This window comes from Fringilla coelebs, assembly GCF_963513975.1.
Source record: "Fringilla coelebs genome assembly, chromosome: 7".
Taxonomy (NCBI): Eukaryota; Metazoa; Chordata; class Aves; order Passeriformes; family Fringillidae; genus Fringilla; species Fringilla coelebs.
Window position 1 is genome coordinate 14,183,647 of NC_140035.1, and position 26,098 is coordinate 14,209,744.

Genomic DNA, 26,098 nt, shown 5'->3' on the forward strand with positions numbered 1-26,098 from the left:
TAAAAATTTCAGTTTTTCTTTGTTGAATATTAAATGTCTAAAAACATAAATACATATATTCATAATAAATGCATAATAACTTATTACATTGTCTGGAAAATTATTCATTAAGCTCTCTAGTTTCATAATTAAATTTGGAGGCTAACATCACCCAACTGTAAAACATGAATAAGTAAAGAGGTTACATCGGTCCCAAAATCAGTATGTTCAACAAATGCTCACACAGTAAAAAAAATGGGGGTCCTAAGCAAGCAAACACCTTGTCCTATAAGCAGATTTTTCAGTAGCTCATTCCTGTATCAGAAAATAAAGGGGAGTACTAACATCAGCTTTTTAAGTTACCCTGAAATAACTCTACATACACTTATTTACTTGTGGGCATCTTTTAATAATCTTCTCTATTTTATATATATATATATATATATATATATATTAAAAACCTTTTTGTCTTAATATTCAAAATCCACTCCCCCAAATGCAAATTCTATAGTAGTCATTGATGAGAAGAGAGAGTCTGTGAGAGAGCAAAATTTTCATGAAGAGAATACTACAAAAGACATTTTTATAATTAAAGCTATTGAAATGTGCAGCTTACCTATTACAGACAGTCGCCTTTTTCTGTCTGTCACACCAAACACTGTATTATCTAAATCTTCCAGTGAGGGCAAGGGTTCCACGTTATTTACACTGGGTGACTGAAAATACATAAGCATTACAATCTGCAGTTATTACTTTACATTCCTGACAATTAAAATACTTTGTAAGCTTTACAGCCTTTGTGCATTCCATTTTTTAAGCAGTCAAAAAAGCAGCTTGCCAATTTACATCACAATTCATCTATTTTAGTAGCTCATTCGTAGTCTTTAAAATTCATTTTCAATATGCACCAGTATACAAATCCTATGAATATCAATGCCATGATTTGTTAGATAATACCAAAAGATCTCAGCATTTAGTCTATAGACTACTAGTCTTTGCTGCAACAAATATTGAACTTCCCACATATGACTTAAAGAACAGTTTCAAATAAATACCATTACTTAAATTCTGTATGTTTTTTTTGTATCATTCTACTAAGGTTCACTTTTCTATCACTGTAGGGTAGGCAAACAAAAGGACTGGAACAGGATCTAGGAAAGACTTAAAACTGAGTCAGTACAAAATGCTAATGAATGCTTAAAGTGAAATGAAGAAGCAATCAGTATTATAGTCAACTGAGAAAATGCCATATTTAAAAAAGATACAAATTATATTTCATTATGAAAACTGAGGAAAAAGGCATTTAGCATGTCTGCTCATACCTGTGTATTTCCATGTATTACAAGCAGTATCTTGAGACTCTTCATATGTACACTACGGTCAAGTAGTTCAACAGCTTTGTCCAGGTCATCCTGCGTGGTTAATGGAATCACAAGCTACAAAACAGGGGCAGGGAGAAAAGTCTTAAACAGGACACAAGAAAGAAATGAGGAATTCAAGTGCAGAGAAACAAACAGAATGTTTCCTCTCACAGCAAAAAACTTGAAAATAAACCTTATTAAATGATCCTTTAAATATTAAGAAAACAACCTTAATTCTTCCTTCAGATTCCTCTACTATAAGGAACAAGTCTTCACAAGAAGCAACCGTTTTGCATACACAGAACTTAAATATCCAAAAGTTTCAGCAAAATGGGTACAATTGGGTCAATGCCTAAATTAACACATGACTGTAAGATAAATATAAGTCCTATTTAAGAGAGTATAAAGCAGATTTTTGTATCTCAAATGTTACTAATACACTTGTTTAAAGTTTCATCACTAACAGAATTTCTCCACAGAAAACCAGCATTTGTTAAGGAAGATGTAATCCATGTGCAACAACTCTAGTCCTCACTAGAATCCTACTTGGATCTAATTAAATAGAATTAACTTGGCATACATGTATCTTTAGAACAGAAAATTATGCCATTAACGTGCAGTTGAGATCTGAATTCTGTAACAATGAAAATTGGGCTCGTGTTTCAGGAGTGTAAATTACAGCTTCTGCTTGTAACAAAGGAAAAACAGAATACAGATTTTTAAATCTATTCTACATGTAAACAGCCTCAGTCAATGATGCTTAAAAACAGTACTTTCATACAAAAAGAGATGGGATTGAGGAGGAAGATCTTGATAAAATTAAGAGTATGCTTATTTGTTAAATTGCACTTTTAATACTAGTGACACATTATTACCATCACATTTCTGAAAGGTGATGGGATGACTTGCCAACTACTGCAGAAGGTAAGAAGCAAAAAACCTACTCAAATGCCTAAAAATCTACTAGTGGAAGGAGTTGAGGCTAAAGCATTATGAAGGGCCATTTCACCTGACCTTCCTAACACCCAAAAACCTTCTGTTGGAATTCATAATTTTGAGGATCAGTTTCACAGAAGTGTCTGGTAATGTAATGAGTAACTAACAAAGAGCAATCACTGGCATTTTCTTCTGCAAACATGCAGGATAGATACAGCAGTTACATTGTGCTTAACCAAGCAGATGAATAAGCCTCCATGCACTTTGCTGACTCAAGGGAAAAGCCAGATGTAACCCCTAAGAATGGATCCTGCATCTGTAAATACATTTCCTATTAATAATTCTATCCCTACTTCTAAAGGAAAGCCAGAAGTAATATTGATCACGCAAAAGTGGATTGACAGTTCTGGCCCTGTTACCAAGAAATCTTTGGCAACCAGACACTTTAAAGGAGCAACAGTTAAAGACTAGCTCTCCAGTCTACACATTATCTAAATGCAATATTCTAGCAATTACGTAACAAGATTAATCCTTAAAGAAAATTACCTACAAGAAAGGATAAAAGCTATTTCAAATTTACAAACATGCCAAAGCTCAAAGAGGTAAAGAATTTCCCAAGGTCACACAACAGGACTGTGGAAGATCAGGAAGATAATTTTTCCATTCCTCAACAAGTCGGAGGCATCATTATGATACAACAATACTCACTAAACTCTTCATGCATTTCCTGCCTATCCTAAATCGGACAAGGCTTACATGTTTGAAAAAACACACATATACACATTAGAAATCTGGGGTTTTGTCACAGGAGTAAGTTTGGTCACAGAAGTGGTTCCCACGTCTTACAAGAGCAAATTTCAGCCTTAAAATGATCAATGGCCAAGGCAAGAATTTCAAGGACACAGAATATTACCTCATTATTGCTGTAATGCAAATCCATAGTCTGTCCAAAAGCAACTTTAGCTTTAGCTGCAAGATCTTCAAGTTTAACAGGCCTTGGTAATTGCAGGATCCTGAAACACAGTTTAAGTTGTAAAGAGTTTCTGTCCATTACTTATGAAAATCTGGCAACTCATTACTTAAGAACTATCTCAGAACTAAATTTACTACTAAAAAGACTGTAAGAGGCTATATGTTATTCCCTGTCCTCCATATTTTGAGACTTTCAAAAAAGAAAGAAAAGCAGTGAAAAATCTAAAAGGGATAATCAAATACAGAAATAGATTTCATTGTAACATTTTACTTGCTTAATGCTTTGCAAGCCTCCATTTCTGAGGGAAATTCTTAAAAACTTCTACATTTTTCCACTTTAGAAAACTATGACAATGGAGTGCCATAGGCAGACAAGCATAAGCATCAGAAAGGAATTACTCCTGCAGTCCCCCTTTTTGGAAATCTGAAAGACTATCTTACCTGAGGAAGGTAACTAAATGTCACCATCTTTACCATAATGAACTACACACTCAAACTGCCCAGTCCATCACTAACTGTGCTTCAAGTGTGCTCCTGTAAGAATGGTGCAGTTGTAGGTCAACATCTTAAGATTTTCTTTTAACTCATTGTTCCATCAAACCAATTAGCCCAAAGTGTGTATAAGTAACCTTTTACTATAGAAAACCATTTCATTTTTTGGATACAACACCATTAAACAAAAATGAGCTTTTAATAGGGACTAAGCTATTAAGGTACATTCAATTCACATTCAAAAAATAAAGAGCACTCGAATTCTGTGAAGTAGAAAAGCTAGCAAAGGGTACCTGCCCCTTTTATCAGTAGTTCAGTTAGTGGTGTGGTGGTTTGGGGGACATTTTTTCTCACTGAAATGAGGCTAGAAACCAGGCCAATTTCAATTAAAAATTATTTTTAAAAAAACAAATCTTTAAAAAAATACCCTAAAAAACCAAACAAACCAACCCCCCCCCCCCAACCGAACAAACACCAATTCTCACTGTAGTTAACAATTTGGGCAGCAAGCCTACAACTCTACCCATCACACTACATGCTCTTTGGAACAAAGTGCCACATTCACCACTGAAAGCAAGTCTGGAATCACTTCTCTTTTTCACTTCCCTTCTTAAAAACTAGTGAGAAAGCCATTGCGTCATTTTTTTTTCCCCGCATGATTTCTTCCCTTGATCACTAGAGCTACATGCTCAGGCAAACCGATGTATTGTAACTCGTGCTGAGCAATGAGCCTAGGCCGCTCAGTACCCCTGGGCAAGCAGGCAAGCAGTCACTTGGGACAGCCCATCACAGTTTTAATGAGCATGAAAACCTGGGAAAGGTATCTTTCCATGCACTTACTTTATGCTTGCATTAATACTGAACTGGTTAACTTAATCCATTTTGCAGCTCATCATATTTCACTTTCACAATGGACTATCTGTGCAGACTGGCAGCATGTAAACATTCCTCTGTTTTTAAATTCATGCTTCCTCTTACTTCACTAGAAATTGTTAGGTAGATGAGACCTCAATTCCCAAAACCTTCAAAAAAACATATTCCCTCCAAATTATATAGAGAACTCAACCATTACTGATGCACTTTTTCATGTGATGTTCAGAGAGTCACACTAAGGGCTGCCCAGAACTAGTATTGGGTTTATTGAAGCTAATTTTTAACAAAGAACTTAACATTTCTCTTGAGAAATAGCATGCCCAGGATATTACTTCCTTTTTCGTAAGTAAGACCTTACTTTATTATAATTTCTCTGTAAGTAGAATGAAATTTGATACTTTCAGAAAGAGACAGGCAAAATGAATTGTCAACAAACCAGTTCTGCATGGAATTACACATCCAATTCGGTATAAAGGCTTTTGAGCAGCCACCAGAGAAGAGATTATATAGAGACAGATGTTTGTATACTTTAGCAGGTGCATCATCCACCTCTCATAAGCAAAATGTAAATAAATTTTAACTGATTAAATGAAAACAATCTGAGTCTAATAAATTTTCATCTTACAGTTGTCAGACTGGCACCCCTGAAGTAAAATCCAACCTCCTCCACTGGGTATTACAGTAATAATAAATTATCACACATTCATTACACACAATGAAGGACAAAAATTTATTTTCTGGCCTGTTCAAACTTGAGATCCATTTTAATGACTGAAGTAATTATACAAGGCTACAAACATCTATCTGAAGTGTAACCAAATGAAGGATACTACACTGGACTTCGTTACAGTATGATATTTCGGTGTTTAGGCACACTTAGAACCCACATTTTAAACAGTTAATTCTCTTTAAACTGTGTTCATAAAAATTAAATTTAAGCTCAAACAAAAAACCTGAGATGTAAACCACTTCAAACTGTTAATGTGAAACTTTATGACAGGAGCATAACAAAACCATAAACAAAGAGACCAAGAGTGTTTCTTTACCTTTTTTCACCTCGATGTTCAAATTTGACTCTAACATCATTCTGTAAGAAGAGAGATAAAGGAATCACTATTAGTTTTATTATTACCTCTTTTGATGAAGTCCATGGACTCCCAATCAATACTCCTACACTACAACTAAATTCCATATTAATTTTCTGTCCTTTCTGATAGATCAAGTATTTTAATAAGCTACTTCTGCTCAGGTACATCATAGAGGCTTAAAGAGTTCAAAACCAAAAAGTGTTAAAAATAACTTGAAGTGTTAAAATACAAAAACTTATTCTGAAGTGCAATGAATGCTTCTGTAAATAAGCATATTATTTTCTATCAATACATATTAATATTATAAAAGATTTATGATTTCAAATTTAATGTGGATGGGGTTACCAAAGAACTCTGCATCTTGAATAGGCAGATGGATTTAGCTACCAATAACATGTTTGTGAGTACACTTTGCAGCTGAGCATTCCAGGCCTAAGAAACATATCTTGTTTCATAAGCATTACCATAGAAACCCACACATAAAATTAAGCCAGCAGTCATGCAATATATCTCCCAATAACCATCTCTGTATATACATGCAGTTAACAAAAAATAACATTGCTTTGCAAAATCGTAATTTTAAGAATCAAATTGCATTAGCAACTATTGCAGGAAAAACAATAATGCATTCAACCACAAAGTTTATCCAAGTAACAGTGTTCCATCTTCCAAAAGAACTGATTTTCAAATTATTATTTTCAAAATCCACAAATTGAAACAGTGATAAACATTCCTTCTAACTTTTGAAACACAGATTATACTCAAATAATTTCGGATCATATGTGCATATTACCACAACATCTAAAGTCGCAGCTCAGATATGAGTTTCATGACAGTAGCAAAGCACCACTGTGTTACACACTGAACTCTCACAATTTTTAAAGCACAGAATGAAAATTATGTAGACATTTGGTTTTGACAGTTTGAGAGCCAAATATATCCAAAATTTTAAAAGATTAAAATAAGCACAAACTGAAGTTTATTGAACTGTAAATTAAGGATCAAATCAAATAAACATACAGTTAACTCAATTTAGGCAGAGGTCGACATCCTCTCCTAATCTCTCCATATAGTAGTTCAAACCTATCAACTAAGTGTTTACTACTTTTCTATTTGTGCTCAGTATCTACAGAAAAAATTGCAGCTGGAAAGAACTGTAATTTCTAGCTGCATGAACAAGAAATTGAGGCAAAAGATGCATTGCAAGTTTAAGCATATTTCTGCTGCTGTTCTGACATTCTTTCTTGATATGATATAGGTGACAATTGGGTAATCTACCAAACCTATAAAATTAGTCCTTGGTATTTCAAAATAGCATAGTTCCAATATAATAACAACAACAAATATAAAATCACTTTACACATGGTGTAAATACCTCTATAATCTTTTATATATTAATTTAAGCATACACTATGATCTGCTCTGAAATGCCACCATTTCATTTTGCTGTTAATATAAGAATATGAACAAAGAAAATGGCAGCACAAGTGGGAGACTAATAGCTCATTCTAGTATGCTCACTGGTCTGGCAAGAAAAATAATTACAGAAGTCACAGCAGGACACTCCATGTTCAGTACATTAGTGAGGATATTGAAGATTACCTGTTTTTTAGGGGAAGATGACTTTGGTTTTCCTGTTTCTTGCTGGGGCAATACAGGACGACTGGCCTTATGCAGCACAGCCAAATCCTGCATGATTGAATTCAAAGCTTGCTGCTCATCTGCTCAGAGAAAAAGATCAGACAAGTGTAAAAGACTGTTACTTCTGAAGGGCATTACTCTCTCATTTCACAACTAGGCAGGCATTAGTCTAAAATCTAAGAGTCTGCATTACACTTCAATACATAAATACCAAATTAAAAAAAAATTGTTGCCACATTGTAAGCATTTTTATTTTATTTATCATTAACAGTGCTTAAGGAAATAGCTTAATCAGTAACCCCAATTCAATAAAAGGTTTAAAAAAACTGAAGTCATAACACAGATTAAACTTTAAACAACTGCAGGCTGTATTAATAAGAGAAAGGGGATGCAGAAGAAAGCCTTGTCTACTTAGATTCAAACCATATCCATAGATGAGAGGTTTACTTCCCACTCCTTTCCATAAAATAAAAGAATAAAAAGCAGCTTCTTTTGAACTATTTCTCCTCTGTCCTGAGCAGGTATGATCATGCCCATGAGAGGCATACACGAACTCCCACATGAACACCTCAACTGCCTGAGCATCTGCTGATAGCCCATGGAGCATTATAAAAACCCAAAACAAAAATCCCACCACAAAAAAAAAAAATAAACAAACGAAAAGTAAAACACCATGGAACTTTTCCAGGACTGAAAATACAGACGACTTGAGGGCTTAAAGGAAGAATTCACAGGGAGAATCAGAAGCTTTTAACCCAGGGGATAATTTAGGGGCAGGAATGCTACATAAATTAGATTTCAAGTTGAGAAAAAATGCTAAATCCTGACAATCTCCGGTAGCTGTGATGTCCTGATGTCATGATAGACAAAATCTGCCCTAGAACTGGGATGTTCCTTTAGACAGGAAATCACTTAGGAGCTCAAAAGCCTGTACATCCATCACTAAGAGTAATTTATTCCTAATATTTTATATTAATTCATTGCTACAGCAATAGTACCGCACTCATGTATCTAGAACAACGGACAACAAAATTTATCCCCAGAGGTGTTGACTGTGGGCCTTCATGCTCCTTGACAATGGATACGCTTGTTGAAGAATTCATTGCTAAATGCTGTGATTTACAAAGAACTGCATTTCTCAAACATGGACCTGAGAAAAGCTCAGCATTAAAAGCAGCAAGCAAGCATCCTAGGTATTCACAAGGAGAATTCCTTCATTCTACTAAAATATAACCAAATACATTTATCATATAAGGAAATCTAGGTGTTCTAATTTAATAGATTCCTTATTAAAATAAGGCTGGTCTGAAAATCAGTAACTTTGATCATCACTCATGCTGCCATTATTCATAACTTTACTAAGATATGCAAATCTACAAAAGCAAGTTTTACCAGCAATATTTAATAGCAGAACTAAAGGTATTCTCGCAGCTCCATTATTGATTTCTCACACTAAAACACACTTCAAAATTTGCCACAATTAAAACAGTTGAATTATTTCACTGTGTTATGGCCTATTCCAGTGCTCAGCAATGCAAAAAATAAAATAATGCTTTAGCAGTTGGTTGGCATTCCCAGTGGCTACGAGATTTGATATTTTATACAAAAGAAACTGAAGTACTGTGGCAAAGTATCTAAAGTTACTAAATATCCAATATGACTCAACAATCATCTCTCTCACACAAAATGTCAGAGAATCTGAAGAGTGCTGTATTCCTATATTGAGCAACTCGATTATTAAGCATAAGGTCAGAAAAACTGGCAAAACAAGAAAAGATAAACAAAAGCAACAAAAAAATGTTTGTGGTGGTTGTTGGTTGGTTTGTAGGGATTTTCTGGAGAGTGAACACCAAAAAACTATTACAATAGCAACATGGTGAACTCATTAAAAACATGCAACTTGAAAAACTGACATACAATTAAAAAGTAATACAAATGTGCCACATAAGTAGAACAAGTCCAATCATCTGCACAGAAGTGGCTTGGCACTGTCATGACACAAGGAAATAAGAAAACTCTTACATGTAGATTTCATGTTTTGAATTTGACTCTAACACCCATCACCACTCAGAGCACACTATGTACTGCTCAGTACCCCAATAGCATGAATCTCAATTTCCTAAACTTGAATCTGTAAATACAGCTGTTGACAAACATCTCTTGGTTCACATTCAAGAACTGTGAACATGGAGCTGAATCTGATGTCATGTTTATATTTTTTTGTTTTGTTTGCCCCAGCAATGCGGTTTTATAATAAAAAAAATGAGGGGAAAGTACTACATTATAAGGAAGGGGAAAAAAACCACAAAAAAACCACAAAAGGAATATTTTCAACACTAGTGAAGCTGCTGAAAACACTGCCTTTCATATATAGATGTCACATTATGTTAAACAGCCAAAGCACATTTCCCAGGGATTGTATTAAATTTTTATGTAAGTTACACAGAAGACTTACCCATTATGGCAGTGAGTCTGAAAAACTCAAACTTCAGGGAAATGGTTGCTTCATTAGCATTATTTTACTTCCTAAAATGCAAAACCAAAACCCCACAATTACTAAAGTTGTCAAAGCCAAGTAAAGCAGTCAACTTTTCATTGTTTATGGGCGGTTTTTCAAAGATTCTACATAGCAAACACACGTATAAACTACAAATAAGCTTGCATAAAATACACATGTGTGGAGAAAACAGCTTTTGCATCCCTGAGAGTCAAAAAAAGCAGAACATATATTAAATTATTTCCTATGCTATGGTTTTTGTATCAGCAGTTGCCTTGGAGAATCTTCCAAAAAATTATTCACCTAAAGTGCTTATTAAACATCTTTTCAATGCTGTATTTGACCCAACAGTCTTAAAATGAGAGCTAATGCAATTTTCTTTAAAATGTCTGTTTTAATTAGCTGTCTCAATACATTAAACATAATGTATTTCATGATTTTAGACGAAGCACTTCTGTAATATTTCTTTGTAAGCATTTCAAAGAAATACAGTAGTTCTGTGAGGCATTTTAAATCTTCTACCACACCTTTAGAAAACAAAACTAACTTAAATCTCCAAACAAAAACATCCTATATGTTCTTCCTCAACCAAGCTGAAAAAAACCCAAACTTGGAAGCTGAAGATATTTGAGCTTAAGGGCTCACATAGGGCTGAAGAAAAAAACATCCCCTCCAAGTTCCTCCAGCTACAACAACTCATTCTTTAGTATTAATCTGTGATATGTCTCACTAGAACATAAGCTAATAAGTGAGCATCCATTTATTTTCCCCTCCACTTCCTTATTCCTTAAAAGAAAAAAAAAAATCAACTTAAGAAAATTAAATTTCCCTGAATAACTTATGTTTCTTATTTTAACCAAAATCCTCAGTTCAAATATGAAGTATAATCAATCACCTTAACAACCTTTGTGTTAGCATTTAATGTTACTTTAAAATTAAGCTAAGAACATTAAAATTTCAATTAGAAACATGACTCAGTCCCATTTTTATTAAGACCTTTATGAATTCCCCTTGTGAAATGGAAAAAAATGTTTTAAGTAATAATTTTCACAATGGTTATAACAACAGGGGGGTTGTGGAGAGTGACTAAAAATAAGATAACAAAAATCAACATTTTTCAAGCAAGTCTATATACATTCAGTAAAAAGGTAAAAAACTAACCCTTGGCTGCAAAGTAGCATTAGTATAGCACACACACAAGAGCAGATTACAATCCAAAACAAAAAAAAAAGGAAGCAAAAACCAAAAATTGAAACTCAGAGAAAGACTCAGGAGAAGTAAAGGCTGCAAACACAAAGAGCAGATACAAAGGTAGAATAAAATTATGTCAAGGTCTTGCAGAGAGACACAAGCAGACTGAATTTGAATGTAATTAAAGAAGAGATGACAGAGTGAATTTCAAAAAGGTGTTTGCTACACTCTTATCACATCATCAAAGAAGAATATCCTAGCAACAGCATTTTGTATATAAGGGTGGAGAGATGCTGATTCATATTCATGATTCACTTCCCACCACCAGCCACCTTCCAGAGTATGGAAGTCTTAGAAAATCTGAGAAAGCTAAAAACAATTTCCAAGAATCACCTGAATATTTTCTTTCTTTGGTGGCTTTGTCAATGCAAATGAAACAAAGCCTGAGGAAAAGTAAGCCATGCAGCTGTTTCAAACAGCCTGAGCTAATTGCCCATTCTCACACACTTCTATAATAACCAGACAGGGCGCCTCTCAGTTACTAAATCAAGAAAAAAACCCCAAAAAAACCAAAAAAAACCAAAAACACAAAACCCAGTGAAGCAAACAATCTAGCTTAGCCTGATTTTGTAAGGAATTCAGACTTACACAGGAAGACACAACTTACATAGAAAGGTGCTTTACACTTTCAGAGTCCAAACCTGTTGCAATAGTGTGGTAAGAATCTCAAAGGATATCAATTCCCTCCACTAAATTTTAACTAAAATAAATGAGTGCAAAGATAAACGGTTTCCAACCCTTACACCAAAGCAAAATGATATAATGTTAACTCAAAATAAGAAAGATGCACTGTAATTATTTCAATTAATCACGGGTAATGATTAAATCGGACTTACACGGTACTAGACATGAGCAAGTTAAACCAAGACAATAGAGAACCAGTATCTGCTTGCACTGCTATTCAGAGACACACTTGTCTATAACACATGAAGCAAAAAGAGCCAAGTAAAAATGAAGAGTGAGCATTCACAGGTGATTTTTCAGACTGTAGAATGGACAATCAGAATATAAAGTAAGACTATAAAATTTTATTTCATAGCAAGAAGAATGAACCAGATAAAATGGTTTTACTTTAAAAATGCTTTTTAAACAATCAAATGCTTGGTCTCACACAACCAACCTCCTATAAATCACAGCAAGCAAGGCTGACAAAATCTCAAGTGATCACCTAGTCAAATATACCTACTTAACCTTTCACCAAGATAATGTGCAGCACTGCTTGTTAAGATTTTCATTTTGAAAAAACTAAACACAGTATCTGTGAACAAGACAAAGAGTAAGACCTAAATCTCAAGTTCTGTAACATTTTTCATAACTCAAAGCAACTGTTGGCATAAATAACAGTAACGACACCACACAGCGTGGTGAGCATAGAAGTCAGTATTGTTACAAGACATTAGAAGATACCTAAAAGAAGGTAACTCCATAGAAATGAACAAAAAGAAGAGGATTGTATATGGACATACACAAAAACGAACACTGGACAAAAAGCCAGCCTTTTCAAAGAATATGAAAGCAGCAGCAGTAGCACAAAATCACAAATGACAGAAAAAAAGGGAATTGAAGAACAGTAATGAGAAAAAGCTGAACAGTAACACATCAGATGTGAGATCAGCTTTAGAAAAACTTGGATCTTTAATATACTGTAATAATACATTAAAAAGGCATTCACAGGGAAAGCAGATAAGGGAGAAAAAGATTAATCCAAATCAAAAGCCAATGATACATTGCTAAATTAAGGTAACATCTGGAAAACAAAACCATAGGAATAATTGCAAAACACAGTGAATGCCTTGAATTTAAGGTTTAGTGCCAAGCAAAATATGTCTTCTTGAAATAATTACAGATTAGTTAACAGAACTAACTGCAGCAATCACCCTACTTAGGTTTTTTCAACATATTTGGCTAAATATCACATGATAGTCTAGTTATTTGCTTTAAAGCCTCAATGAATTAACAGGAAACCCAACTGATGGACTAAAATAAAAGAAATCCATATTCCTACTTAGCAGAAAACTCCAATAAACATGATTCCCACTGCAGACCCCTGGAGAGCAACAATGATCAGGCAGGCACAATAAAATAGAGAAGTTAAGGCTTAAGGAAATCACCTGAATTATGTCTGAAAATAGTTGCAGTCCAGCAAAATGTATTTAAATACCATTAAGTGTATTAAATACATATAATAATTTACTGTCGTTGCTCTTCATTTATTATTAATTAAAAATAATACTAAACACTTTAAAACTGAGATGAACTGCATTTATGATACTAGAATTCACAGGACTGCTTTCTGAACTTCTATACTCCCTGCAACCAGGAGGGCATCACCCACAATTAGAAGCTGTATTTCATGTAAGTCTAAATATTGTGCTTTATTACATTTACTCAGTAATGATTTTGCATTGAATGCATTTTGACATACAGACAATCATTTAGGCAATTGGAAAAAGAGTTGCATCCACAAGATTGGACAGTCCTAGCAAGAAACAATTGAGAAGAATAATTAAATCACAATGTAATTATCTAACAGAGGTGCAATTCACATTAAAGAGGCATAGTGAAATCCTTGTGTGTATAAAAATGCAGTGAATGCAGAAGCCATCTTGCTTCTGTACACAACCTGCAGACACAGTGCTCTGCGCAGACTGCACGTGTGGGATGGCTGAAGCATGAGAATCTTTGTGGCTGGCACAGAGGTATCAGGTAGCTCTACAATGAGCAGGCTTGTGATATCTTATGCTGAAGACTTTTAAAATCTTCCTGGCAAGCAAAAAAAAAGTGAATTTATGTCTCACTGAGCCCACAGGAGTATGCAGACTTACCTCATGTATACAGATACGGACATGATTTGGTATTTTTTTATTTTATGAAAAGAAGGTTACTAGCTGTACTCCTTTTCAAGCTCAATTTAATACACAGACAAACAAAAAAAGTAAAAAAATCTCCAAACCAATAAAACAGACCAGACTTGCATAAAAATCAGTACCTACGGATGGTGCCCTCCCAGTTCCAGGACGAGTAAAACCTCAAAAATCAGTTCAGACACCTTAAACGCAGTTCTCACTCAAATTACCTAGGGAACCATATTTCAGAATTAACTGAAGGATCCAACATGTCCAGTGACAATAGCAAAATTTCATTCAGATTAAATCTTTAGTTCCTGCTAATCAATAAACTGTAATTTGACAGAGTCAAGTAACATTTATCAGCTTGATGAACTATGATCTTGACTTGAAAAACTTACAATGTGCTGGAAGGTCTGAGAATGTAAGGACAGAATTTTTAAAGACTGTTCTCATAAAAAATGGAAAGCAGCAGTTCAAGATGAGTTTATACCAAAATTAGGCTTTTGAGATAAATATCTTGACACTTACAGCAATATTCACAAAGAATAACCATAGTCTAGAAAAGCTAATCTCTCTACACTTCCTTTACAGTTGACAGGGAGAGATAAGCATATTTAGAGAGTTTCAAGACACTCAAATGCAAGTTTCCTGCTTTGAATGAACCTCTTCTTTCCAAGTAGTATCAAGAGCCTCTATTAGCTAACCCTTCATAGGCCTACTCCATTTCAAGTACACCAAAAAGATAAGGCTGTAATTGGCCTCAAACAGAAAAACATCTACTTTCCTCAACAAGATCTCTTTCCTCACCTAACTCGAGTTTTACAGAACTTCTCTATTTCCTGGATCTGTCATTGCCTCGTCAGTAGCCAAAGCACTTGACAGCTCATTCCTCAACCTAACTGAACAATTATTTGCTGATACATCAAGCAAATCTTTCTTGAAAGTCATGATGCTTTCTTAAGATCTGTTCATGATTTTTAAACTTTAAAATGTTAAATTCAGGAAGGGTCACAACAGCTGAAACTTGCAGACAGGCACCACAGCTACACCTTGCAAAATACGTTACTGTTGCCAATTTTGCAACAGAACATATTGGCTGCAAAATTACTGTTCATCCTCCTCTCTTATCCAGGACCAGATTTTCTCACAAAGTTATGTAAAAAAGCAACAGACAGTTCACTGGGCTACACATAACTGCATCACTGCCTCCAGAGCACTCTGATATCTTGGAAATTTATCACCACCATCATGGTGGAAAGCCCCAGCACCACAGCACAAACATTCCTTACCATTAGCTGGGCTATTCATATAATAAAAATGTTTAAGGCTAACTCAATATATTAAGATAACATTGGAGTGTCGACAAACACACACAATAAAACACTTCTCTAATGTTTCTAACATTATCCTAATTTACTAACTTACATGAACTGAGTAGCTGCATAGAAGGTGTCTCAAACAAAACAGGTGTATGAAATTTTTAGACTCTAGAATCCCATGAAACATGCACTACAGTGAGTGAGTATTAGGTAGATTAAGGTGCTTCTGTGTCTCCTAAAAATCTGAAGTGGTGCTCTTGGCACAGCACTTACCACTGCCATTTGGAGCCCTTAGGCTGAAGCTGTCATGAAGGGCACCAATATTTGCTTTTCTCCAAAATTTAGACTAACAAGTCAAAATACTTGCGAAGAAGGGCTAAAGGTGTTACAATGAAAACCATCCCTCGCTACAAATGGAACTACTTGTGCTCTATCCAAGGTCCTATGGGAAAACAACTGTTTGGAGGGGGTTTTGTCCAACAGACAGCTCACAGCACGCACCCTAAAAGAACACCATTTAGCTCTCATTCGAGTGATAGCATTCAAGATCACCAGTTCAGCCAAAGAACTAAGCGTACACAGTACAAACTTAATCCTGCCAGCACTACCAGTACTGATGATTCCTGCAACCTTCACTGCTCTAAGAATGGAAGACCATGCTACAACCAGCAACTAATAAATGGATTTTAAGAGTAACCACTCACTAAAAGAGTAAATCTATCACAAACCACTTGTATCAGTAATATCCTAGGAGCAAAAATAAAGTACATTAGAAAAAAAAAAGCAGTCTTCCAGCAGTTACTGAGTATTGCAAACAACTGCAGCATTTCAATTAATGTACAAGTGTGATAACACACAAATCTTCAGTCAGATATGGCTTTTGAGGACATACAGAATAAAGCACCTCCTTAACTCCAGTAACTAGTTGTATCCTTTTCACTTAACCTTCCAGTTTTGTGACTGGTTTAAATACAAGCATTTTGGGAAATAAGCCAGACAAATAACCTCTCTCAATTTCTACACCTAGTTTTAGTATGTACCATCAGGTACTGAAACTGCAAAACTTTGTTTTTCTTCAGTCTAACAATCATATTTGACAGAAATCTTCCATTCAGAGCAAAACTCAACTATTTCGAATCTGCAGCAGTTGAGAGTTTAAATCATGGCTGCAAATCACATCACCATTTCAAATCAAGTACCAAAAAAAAATTAACACAAGGATACACACGAGCCTTTTTGATTAATATGATCCACCTGGCATTTTGCTGTGATGCCAGTAAGAACAGAATCTAAGTCTCCAAGGACATTTCTGTGTCTCCAGCATGAAGACAACTCAGTCTCAATTACTCTCCATCTTCCAAATTTTTCAAGACATAAAGGAGAAATCGTCCTCAGTGAACAGTCTTTGTTATATACTATCTTACCCATTCCTCAAAGCACAGTTGTTCCTCAAAGCACAGCTCTTCCTGCTCACTACTCAAGGCAGTGATACATTGAGGAAATCCAGAGTACAGTAATACAACTATGATTTTTCTCATCTTCTGCTGCATTGCTGTAATGTTTTCCCACTCCAATGATGCACCAGCACCTGGAGCTTCTGCCTAAAATGCATTTCCTGGCTCATACTCAATTCTTCCTCATTAAGTACCCCACGTGCTCTTCTCATCGTAATTCAAATTAGCTTTGTACATTCAATCAGACAGTTCCTTCATTTTTTTTCTATCCTCAAAACAAATATTAAATGCAAAAAACCCCTCATAATATGCTAGCATGGAATATATAAGTAGATAAGACATTTATGAGCCATGCAGATTTCCAACACAGCATAGCAAAAACATCCTTGAATCCATCTCCAATTCAAGAATAAAACATGCAACAACAAGTAGCAATGAACTGAGCCAGGGTGCCCCAGGTACGGACAGACTCCGACCTCTCACACCTGGAACTCTACAGAGAGCTCAATAACACCACCAAAAAAGACAGGTAAGTGTGTAATGATTATACACTAATGGAAACTGAAAAAACCATGTGCACATGCACAGGTAGCACATCATATGCAAAATCCAAATATTCTTTTACATGACCGTGTAGCATTTTCATAGCAAGCAGCTCTCCCTGCGCAGGTCTAAATGGACAAATTTATAAGTTTTTACCCATATGCAGTAGGCACTGTGTTTTCAACTGGATGAATCACAGAGGCTAAAACACTAAGAGTGCTAAGCTATCCAGTGCACAAACTCTTCATCACCTTACACTTTGGTAATGATCTTTAGCTCCCTGTGGATCAAAAAAAAAAATCATAATTCAACCCAAACCCTCATATTTTAAACCAAAATGTAAAAATAGAAACCTAGGTTTCCCAAAACACTCCAGAATGAAATGCAAAGACACAACGATAACGTAGTCATATGGTTTCCTTCTCGGACCTGCACTAGCACAGCCCTTAGCAGTGGGTACCAAATGATGAGGACTATGATGGCTCATTATTATACTTTTCCCACAAGCGATAAAAATGTAACAACCCTCATAAATAGAGCTAATAAGGAAAACTAACGACAGTTCCAGAGAAAGGATTACTATGCCTGTGCCCACTTCTATCAACTTAAAGAAAACTGTTCTGCTGCTAATGTTGCATTTGTGTCCAGAGAGAAGTGCTGCTTGTCTACACTAACTGCTGCTGTCCAGCTGAACCTTAATGACAAGCAGGAGATCTAGAGCCAACAGATGATCCAGCTGAAAAGATTTTACATCTTTATTAATAATCAGTCTATCTAACTGGTTTCACATTTCTACAGTATCAATGCCAACACAAAGAAAAGAGCAAGAACTCGTGCTGGAATCAACCCTATTGGCCACTGCACAGATCTGGATCTTTTAAAAAGGACGACATGCATAATACGGGGATTTCAAGAAGTTACACAATATTAAGTGTGACATATAACAAACGACAAATAATGGACATATGCATTATTGTGATAGAGCAGGGAAGAGCAGATATGGCTCTCCAAAAAGAGATCCTCACTTGCAAATCTTGGCGCACCCTGTGTATGTGTATAAAGAACAGATCTCAGTATCATGGTCTTCTTGGTGCTGGAGAAGTCTTGCCAAAGGCCTTCTTGCAGTCACAGCATAAGAAAGAAGATATACCCTTGCATGAATAAATTGGTTAAAATATAGAAGACAAAGGACAGACATAGCTGTTTTCACAAGGAAGGAGGATATCACTGGACCTCAACAACTGCGTGTGTAGTTCAATATGTTCTAGACTACTCAAGAAATAGGAGCTTTCTGAACCTCCTATTATTTGGGAGAGCAAGGAGAGGACTGACAACAGTAGAGGTGGTGGTCTTTATCAGAGAGAGTAATAAAGCAGGTAATTACCAGCACTGATGAATGAAAGTGCAAGTTGACTGGGAGGAAGGAAAGCAATAGTCCCAACTTTGTACATGAGAAACCAACGGGCTTTGCACTGAATACTGCCAGCACTCAGAAATAAAGCCAGTATTAGGAATTGTGAACAAAAAGTGTGAAACACATCACTGACTTCACATTCTGAACACCATCAGCATTCCTGGGACCTTCAACTCCAGAAGAGGATATAGCAAAGTAAGAAAAGGTACAGGTACAATCAAAAGCATAGAATGTTTTCGTTCTACAGAGGAAAAGAAATAGGCAAATTAGGACTGGTTTCAATAACATTTGGGTGTGGAGAGAAAATGATAAAGGGTTACAAAATTGTAGAATGAACAGAGAGATGTACTGTTATACCACACAGAGAATGTCCACTCTCCTCCAAAAGAAAGGTGGCACCAAAGGAATTCAGTAAAAATTCTTTAAAAGTTTAAAAAAAGAGTAGTTTTTACTAGAACCACTAAAATACCTACAGAATTTCTTACAAAAGGATATTTCAATGTCAGACATTTATTTAGCAACATGTAAAAAAAGTCTGAGAAAAAAATCCAAATATTACTAGCTACTCAAAAACTATTCCTGATTTAGAATCAACCTTAACTAAAAATAATTAGGGATTGAAAGAATGCTTACTGTTCTCACTCTTCCATAAGCATTCATTCATGCTCATCATTGAGGGATGAATACTGAATTTTTTTTTATTTGATTCTATGACAGATTAAGATTTTACCTAAAACTTGCCAGACAGTTCACCAATAACATATAAATTTGTTTTTAAAAGCCTCATTCAGTATTCATGACAGTCCCAGTATCACAAACACAGAAGCATAACAGATATTCCATGAAGGAACTTGCTGCAGCAAGGCATTCATTAAGCCAGTCATTAAGAAGTCATTACATTATCCACCTCATCCCTGCCTGAAGTTACTGTGCTTACTGCTACCAGCAGGACAAAAAACACTTTTCTAAACCCAACTTTACACCAAGACAGTTATCATCAAGCCATTATGGAAAAAACCCCACAATTCCCATGGGGATTTGCTATTCAAATTGACTTTTATTTTTAAAACAAAGTCTTATGCTGGAGTTACAAAAATTGTGGCACTGCTAAAAACACACAAAGTCAGTGTGACAAAACAACAATTAAATACAGGTTGAACTTTACCAATTTTCAGCTGCTGCATTAATAAAATATTTAGGGTAACAAATCTCATGCTCTTCAATAGAATGCTGTATTTCTTTTAGCTTTTCTTTATAAGTTTAACTTCTGCCTGTGTCAGTATTTTAGCTCTCTGTTCTCTTTTTTACAATTATTATAAATTCAAACAGCCTGATCCAGATTTTTCCAGTTTTCAAATGTTTGTTCAAAGATGAGACTATAGTTACTTCCAGTAACATGGCATTTAAACTGTTAACATTTAGAGACCTCTTGTCTAAATTATTTTATAATATTTTTAAGGACAGGTGAGATGCCATCAACACTGACTGCTTGAATACTTCTTCCTGCAAAAAACTAAAAAGGGTCTTTACTAGTAATCATTATTGGTGTCCATTTAAATTTTTGTGAACACACTGTTCAAAGAATTGCAAAATTTGTCCCATCTGTGATCTAGCCTCAAAAATTATGGATAAAAGCATTTACATAAGTCTGATAAAATGGAGTAAAACCAGGGAACATGCTGAACACATCTGCTCCATAGCTGATTCTGCAATTCTTCCAATAAAGCATGCCTACAGGATTAAAATTTCTTCTGCTGCATCACTGGACCATATGACATCTCAAGATGGCAAAAGGCTTGTTCAGGTACAGTTGCACTAGCAGACGTTACCTCAGCAATATAATTTACTCCAAAAGACAGCGCATGTACAAAACAAACCAGTAAGGACACACTTGTGCCAACAGAAACTGCATCTAACCCTAGGAGAACTTGTCCTCAATCCAAATTTCCTGTTGTAGAGCAGGCTTATGTTCAAAAGCCACAGGGATTGCACGTGCTGGGAAACAGATATAGAAGAGCAAGTGCATACTCTGCTAAGTCTATAAATGCTAAACAGAAGAAAACCCAAAATAAAGATTGAATACAATACAGTATAAGGTTATATTCCTTGGAAAGATAACTCCAATTCAGATATATGAAGAAAGAGCTGATCCAACAAACACTAGCATGAGCCCCTGTGTTAGCAAATGCAGGAGCCAGGAACCTGATCCTGTTGGCAAGAAAAGAAAAAAGCCACAACAACAAAACAAAAACAAAACCCAGGCATACCTGCATGCACACACCCTGGAATGACATTTTAATAAGGCCACCCTGTTACTTCTGCTACTTGCAGAGTAACTTAATTACTCTGTTGTTCAAAAACTGTCTATAGAACTTTGAAAAAGATACAGACAAATCAGTGCACAGTGAGACTGAAGAACAAAAATCCTGTTTGGACAGTGTAGTAAAGAGAAGTTTAACATAAAAGGAGACAGAGGAAGAGTCTTCATGTATGAAGACTTGGTGAAAAGAGCACAGAAACCATAATCCTGCATGAGTAGTAAGAGTTGGATGAGAATTAAATGGCTTAACTAGCACCAAGACCGAGTTAAATGTTAAGGAAAGCCTCCTAACAACAGTAATAGTCATATGCACCAGCTATAAATAGACCAGTGAAGAGGTGTGGTATTCCCCTCTTCTGAGTTTTTTAAGAGAAGATCAGACAAATGTCTGTCACACATGATTTCAGCATATTTCCTTCTGCCTCTGGTAGGGGCTGACCTCATGAAATCCCTTCCTTTCTTACACATCCACCATTTCTTCCTTCATCCAAATAAGAAATGTTCATTCGTGTTATCATACCTGAGCTTCAAAAGTACAGTCTTTCCAATACAAACATCAGAAGCATATGAATTTTATTGCATTGCTGTTGTCAGATTGTTCATGTGCTTGGCACAAATCATCTCAGGAAAACAAAAAGCAGCATCTTTTACTGCTGCAGATAATCCACAAATGATGACCGGAAATACAGGAAGAGAAGCAAGTGAGAAAGATATTGTGAAGGATTCAAAGAAAAAAATTACTGAAAACAAAGTTACAGCAAAGGAAAAACACTTTAGCCTAAAGAAAACTATTTTCCTCTCACATGAAAAACTGAGTTAAAGTTTACTGGTATATCTTTAAAAATATGCAATAATTTGAGATAGAGAAGTACACGTAAGACTTCACAAACAGGTAGAACAAAGGCACATCTCTACAGGAATCCCTGCATTACCAATTCCCAACTGCCAGTTTTTAAAGGAAAATGTAGGTACTTCTGCTTTGGTCCTGCTCAAGTAAGTCCAACTTCAAATAACCTCACCAAGATGGGCCCTAAACTGTGCCATGTGTATTTGTGGGTCAAGTATCTCTAGAGCAGTGGTTCCCATTTCCCAGGAGAATCCCTGCAATATCACAATACAGAACTCCATCTTTCCTTTTCTCATTGTCACCAATCATCCTGCTGCTTTTAAAAGATTATATTTAAGAAAAATATATTAAAACATTCCAGAAAACCCTGCAAATAAGCATGGTTAGTCAAAGAAAACGGGTTTACATAGAGCCATAAACTTCATTTGTCATATTATTAAATCAAGATGTCATGCCAAGATCCAGAAGTGAGAAGTGAATCACAAATAACATGCTGAATTCTGAACACGTTCCCATGTTTCCAATGTTATTCTACAAGCTGTGTGCAATTATAGCATGCATGATCTATTTTGACCTTAGCGCTACAAAATACAAAATATTAAAATAGCAAAAGAAGCATTTTTTCCTAAAGAGATTTTTCTTTCTTCTCACAGAAAAATCAGTGTGTTTAACTGAATTTACAGATTTTTTTTTTCTTTTTTTTAGTTTAATACTGTGTCAGTTCTACCTGAGAATTTTAAAAGCTTGCATTTAGCAACTGAACTTTCAGGACAGCAAATCTAATAGTCTGCCTAATTAGATAAACCTAGAGTCACTAGGCAATACACATATTTACATTAGCTTGTCATGTATATGAAAACACATGACATTTTCTGCAAATGTATTTAAGATGTACTTAACTACATCAATCAGTCAAATTTTCATCACTTATTTATTTTTCTCCAAAAAGTCTAAACAAAGATAATGTTAGCAGTACAAAACATCTAAGAAGATATTACTAGAAAATATGTTCAATGCTCCAAACTAAATGGGTACCTCTCCCCAGATCAGAACACCATTGGCTGTGTGCTGTGGAAGAGCAGGAGCAAATGAAGGAATTCAATCTATTATCATTCTCAGGCTGCATTTTATAAGAAAACATTACTTTTAAGTTCAGAGGATGCCTAGTTAGAGAGCCACTGAACAACTTCTCACAAAACCAGATAACTCATTACTTCTGACTTAGTTTGCTGAGGTAAAAAGTCAGTCTACCCTTAATACAAAAGAAAAAAATATAGAACTTTAGATTGCCGAGATTTCAAAGCTTTTTTCTCCATAGTTCCCAACAAATACTTATTATTAATGACAAGGTTTTAAAAATCAGTCATTCTGATTTGTACCTAAATATGAACAACTTCTAGGAAATGATCAGGAAAAAATGTGAAGTAAAAACTGTAACTTTGGACTAAAGTTACAGCTTGACCAACTTGCTCACCTTCTCCAGAAAAAACTATAATAAAACAATCTCTCTTGCATTTAGAATCACTAGGCTTTAAATTCTACAAGCCTGTGCACTGACTGGTTTTCCCAACATTCATAGCAAAAAACCACTGACACATCTACAACCAAAATGGAAAGGTTATTCATTTTTACCATGAATTAGTTTTATCAACAAAAAGCAGAAACAAAAGTTTGCCTGCTGATATTAAACAAAAACAATGCTCATTTCAACACATGAATAAATTCTGTCACAGCTCTCTACCTAATAACATTTACTACAAAACTCCTAAGATTACCAAGCTATCTTGGAAAAAAAAGATTCCTCTCACAGTTTAGAAATCTCAGCAAGCCAAGGCAAGCAATGCAAAAACTTCCGTTTTCTTCACCTTACTCTTCTATTAGTGCCAGGTAAACCACCTGTTCAAACACCAACACAGAGTTCATCAAGGCAAACTCTACACAGATTTTTCTTCTCAAGCAATGAGTCAATCTGACAAATGTTATCTTCCTGTTCTGCTTTATCAACATACACTAAAACCTTGGGGGAAAAAAGTCAAATTAATTATATACAGCTTTGCTACCTGAATCAAATCTGGGTTCAAGATGTATTGGTGTCAGTCATGATAGAACACACAGTGTTCTGATTTTAAAATAGATTTCTGAGGAAATTAGTTATTTACAAAGTCACTGTAAGGAAAGGTATAGGTGAAAGCAGGAAAAAATAGCAAAAAAAGCTCATCAATGTCCCTTCCCTTAAAAATATCCCCAGGGAATTCCACAGGAAAGAATACTTTCTAGGGTATTTCCTTAGTAAGTGCTTTGCCACGAGAGAATACAAGACAGTGTGCAAGACAAGCCTGTAGCCATTCACTCTGCTAATACGTCTGTGCCATATACACAGCAATACAATTCCGAAGGCCTCCAACGCTCTGCAACGTGCTGCATTGTTTAAAGAAAAGAAACGCTGTAGTTGAGAGACATTTTCTGCACGGACTAGAAATCCCCCTTACTTCAAGGCAGGTTTCTATTATCTTTTACCACCCTCGTAGAGGACACTGCATGATACAATACAGCTTAGAGGCTCACAGCTAATTTAGCGCTTTGATCTTCAGTAATGCCACAGCCAAAAACTAAAAGGAGATTTTTGAAGCAAGAGCAACCAAGGAAAAAAAAAAAGGCAAAAAAACCCTCCCAACCTCGTGGGTGCTGCAATGCACTTCAAAAGCAACACGGGAATAAATAATCCAACATTCACTTTTTCCCCTGACAAAAACATCTCGCAGAATTTGACCTACATACCCAATTCACAGCACTACCACTGCAGAGCAATTCAAAGACGAGAAACCACAGCATCAGCGAGCAATCACGGGAAGGTTCAGGGTGATACAGAAATACTCGTCAGGCACATAAAACACTTAAGATTCTGCAGCGGTAATGTAAGCAAGCAACATTAGCGTGCGTCTCCCGGCACCGCAAACAACTACACCGCCGCGCAGCTCCACCTGCACCGGGCCGGGTTCGCGCTGCCCGCGGCCCGGGCACCTCCGAGACGCCGGGACCGCCCCGGGGCCCCGCAAGGGGCCCGGGCAAACCCGCCCGGGGGTTCCCCCGCACTCGGGCCGCCCCCCGCCCGCCCCCTCCCCGCGCACCGACCTATGTCACGGCGGAGGCCGGGCGGCCGCCGGGGACCCCCCGCGCTTCCCGGCGGCGGCGGGAGCAGCCCCGGCTGGGCGGGCGGCGCGGAGGGAGCGGCCAGGATTCCGGAGTGGAGCCCACCCCCCCGGGGGAGGGGGGGAAGGGGCCCGGGGCCTGCCCGCGCCGGAGCACGGCGGGGACGGTGACAGGCGGCGCCGAGGCCGGCGCGGAAGGAGCGATGCGACTCGGCAGGCGGAGAGGAGCGGGGCAGGTGCCTCGGGGCGCTGCGGCCGCGGCGGGGCCGGGCCGGGCCGGGCCGGGGGTCCCGTCGGCCGTGAAGCGCCGCGGCTGCCGCTGCTGCCGCCCGCGAGCTCCGCCCCGCGCGCGCCGGGCCCCGTGACGGGGAGGGAGCGCGAGGCGTCACCGCGCGGCGGCGTCACGGCGAAGGGGCGGCGCGCGCGCCGAGACGTGCGCGGGGTTCGAGTCCCGCCCGGGACGGTGCGGCTCCTGCCGGTCCCGGACGGGCGAGCGTGAGAGAATCCCGGCCTCGCGCCGTGCGAGGGCAGGACGGGAAGGTGCAGCGCGGTATATAACCATTGCTATTGCTCAGTGCAACTAATCCCCCGCCTCTGCCGGGCCCCGAGCGCAGCCAGCGCAGGACGCGCTGCCTTGACTTGCCTCTTGCGGGGGCTGTGCGCGCTTTTAGGACAACTCAGAACGGCGCTCTGCCGCCCTCAGGGCGCCCACTTCTCCCGGCACAGTCTGGCACCGGCTTCCCGCAGGAAGTCAATGCATGCAAGGAAGAAGGATGCTTCCATTAATCAGAGAGGAAGCAGTCCCTGATACGTAACAGGGCAGCTATTACAGCTACCCTTGCGGTCTTAAGTAGCCGATGACGGTAAATAATGGCAGGGCACTGTAATTAGTTTTGTACAGATGTAACAGTAACCTCAGAGGTATGAACCATTGTGTGTGAGATGCACAAATTACCTGTGCGTGTTTAGCGGCGCCCTTTGAGACACTGCCAGGGCCGGTGTGTTCACGCAGAGACAGCAGTGACCTGTGCTGGGGCACCTCTGCTGCTGCTCACATGCTGCTTTCTGGGCATGTGCTAAGAGATATTCAACGTGTAAGACATCAAGAGGTTT

General features: G+C 37.3%; 1 protein-coding gene across 1 annotated transcript in view; it reads right to left on the minus strand.

The window, feature by feature from the left end:
• MAP3K2 (mitogen-activated protein kinase kinase kinase 2) overlaps positions 1-25,315 on the minus strand; it is a 49,726-nt gene extending 24,411 nt beyond the window's left edge. Inside the window, exons 1-7 of the mRNA XM_084209778.1 lie at positions 24,969-25,315; positions 9,798-9,868; positions 7,304-7,422; positions 5,660-5,700; positions 3,190-3,289; positions 1,302-1,415; positions 596-695 (exon numbers count right to left, since the gene is read on the minus strand). Coding sequence (XP_084065904.1) covers positions 596-695; positions 1,302-1,415; positions 3,190-3,289; positions 5,660-5,700; positions 7,304-7,422; positions 9,798-9,801 — 478 coding nt within the window. The 5' untranslated portion in view covers positions 9,802-9,868; positions 24,969-25,315. The remainder of the gene's footprint in view (positions 1-595; positions 696-1,301; positions 1,416-3,189; positions 3,290-5,659; positions 5,701-7,303; positions 7,423-9,797; positions 9,869-24,968) is intronic.
• Positions 25,316-26,098: the final 783 nt, after the last annotated feature.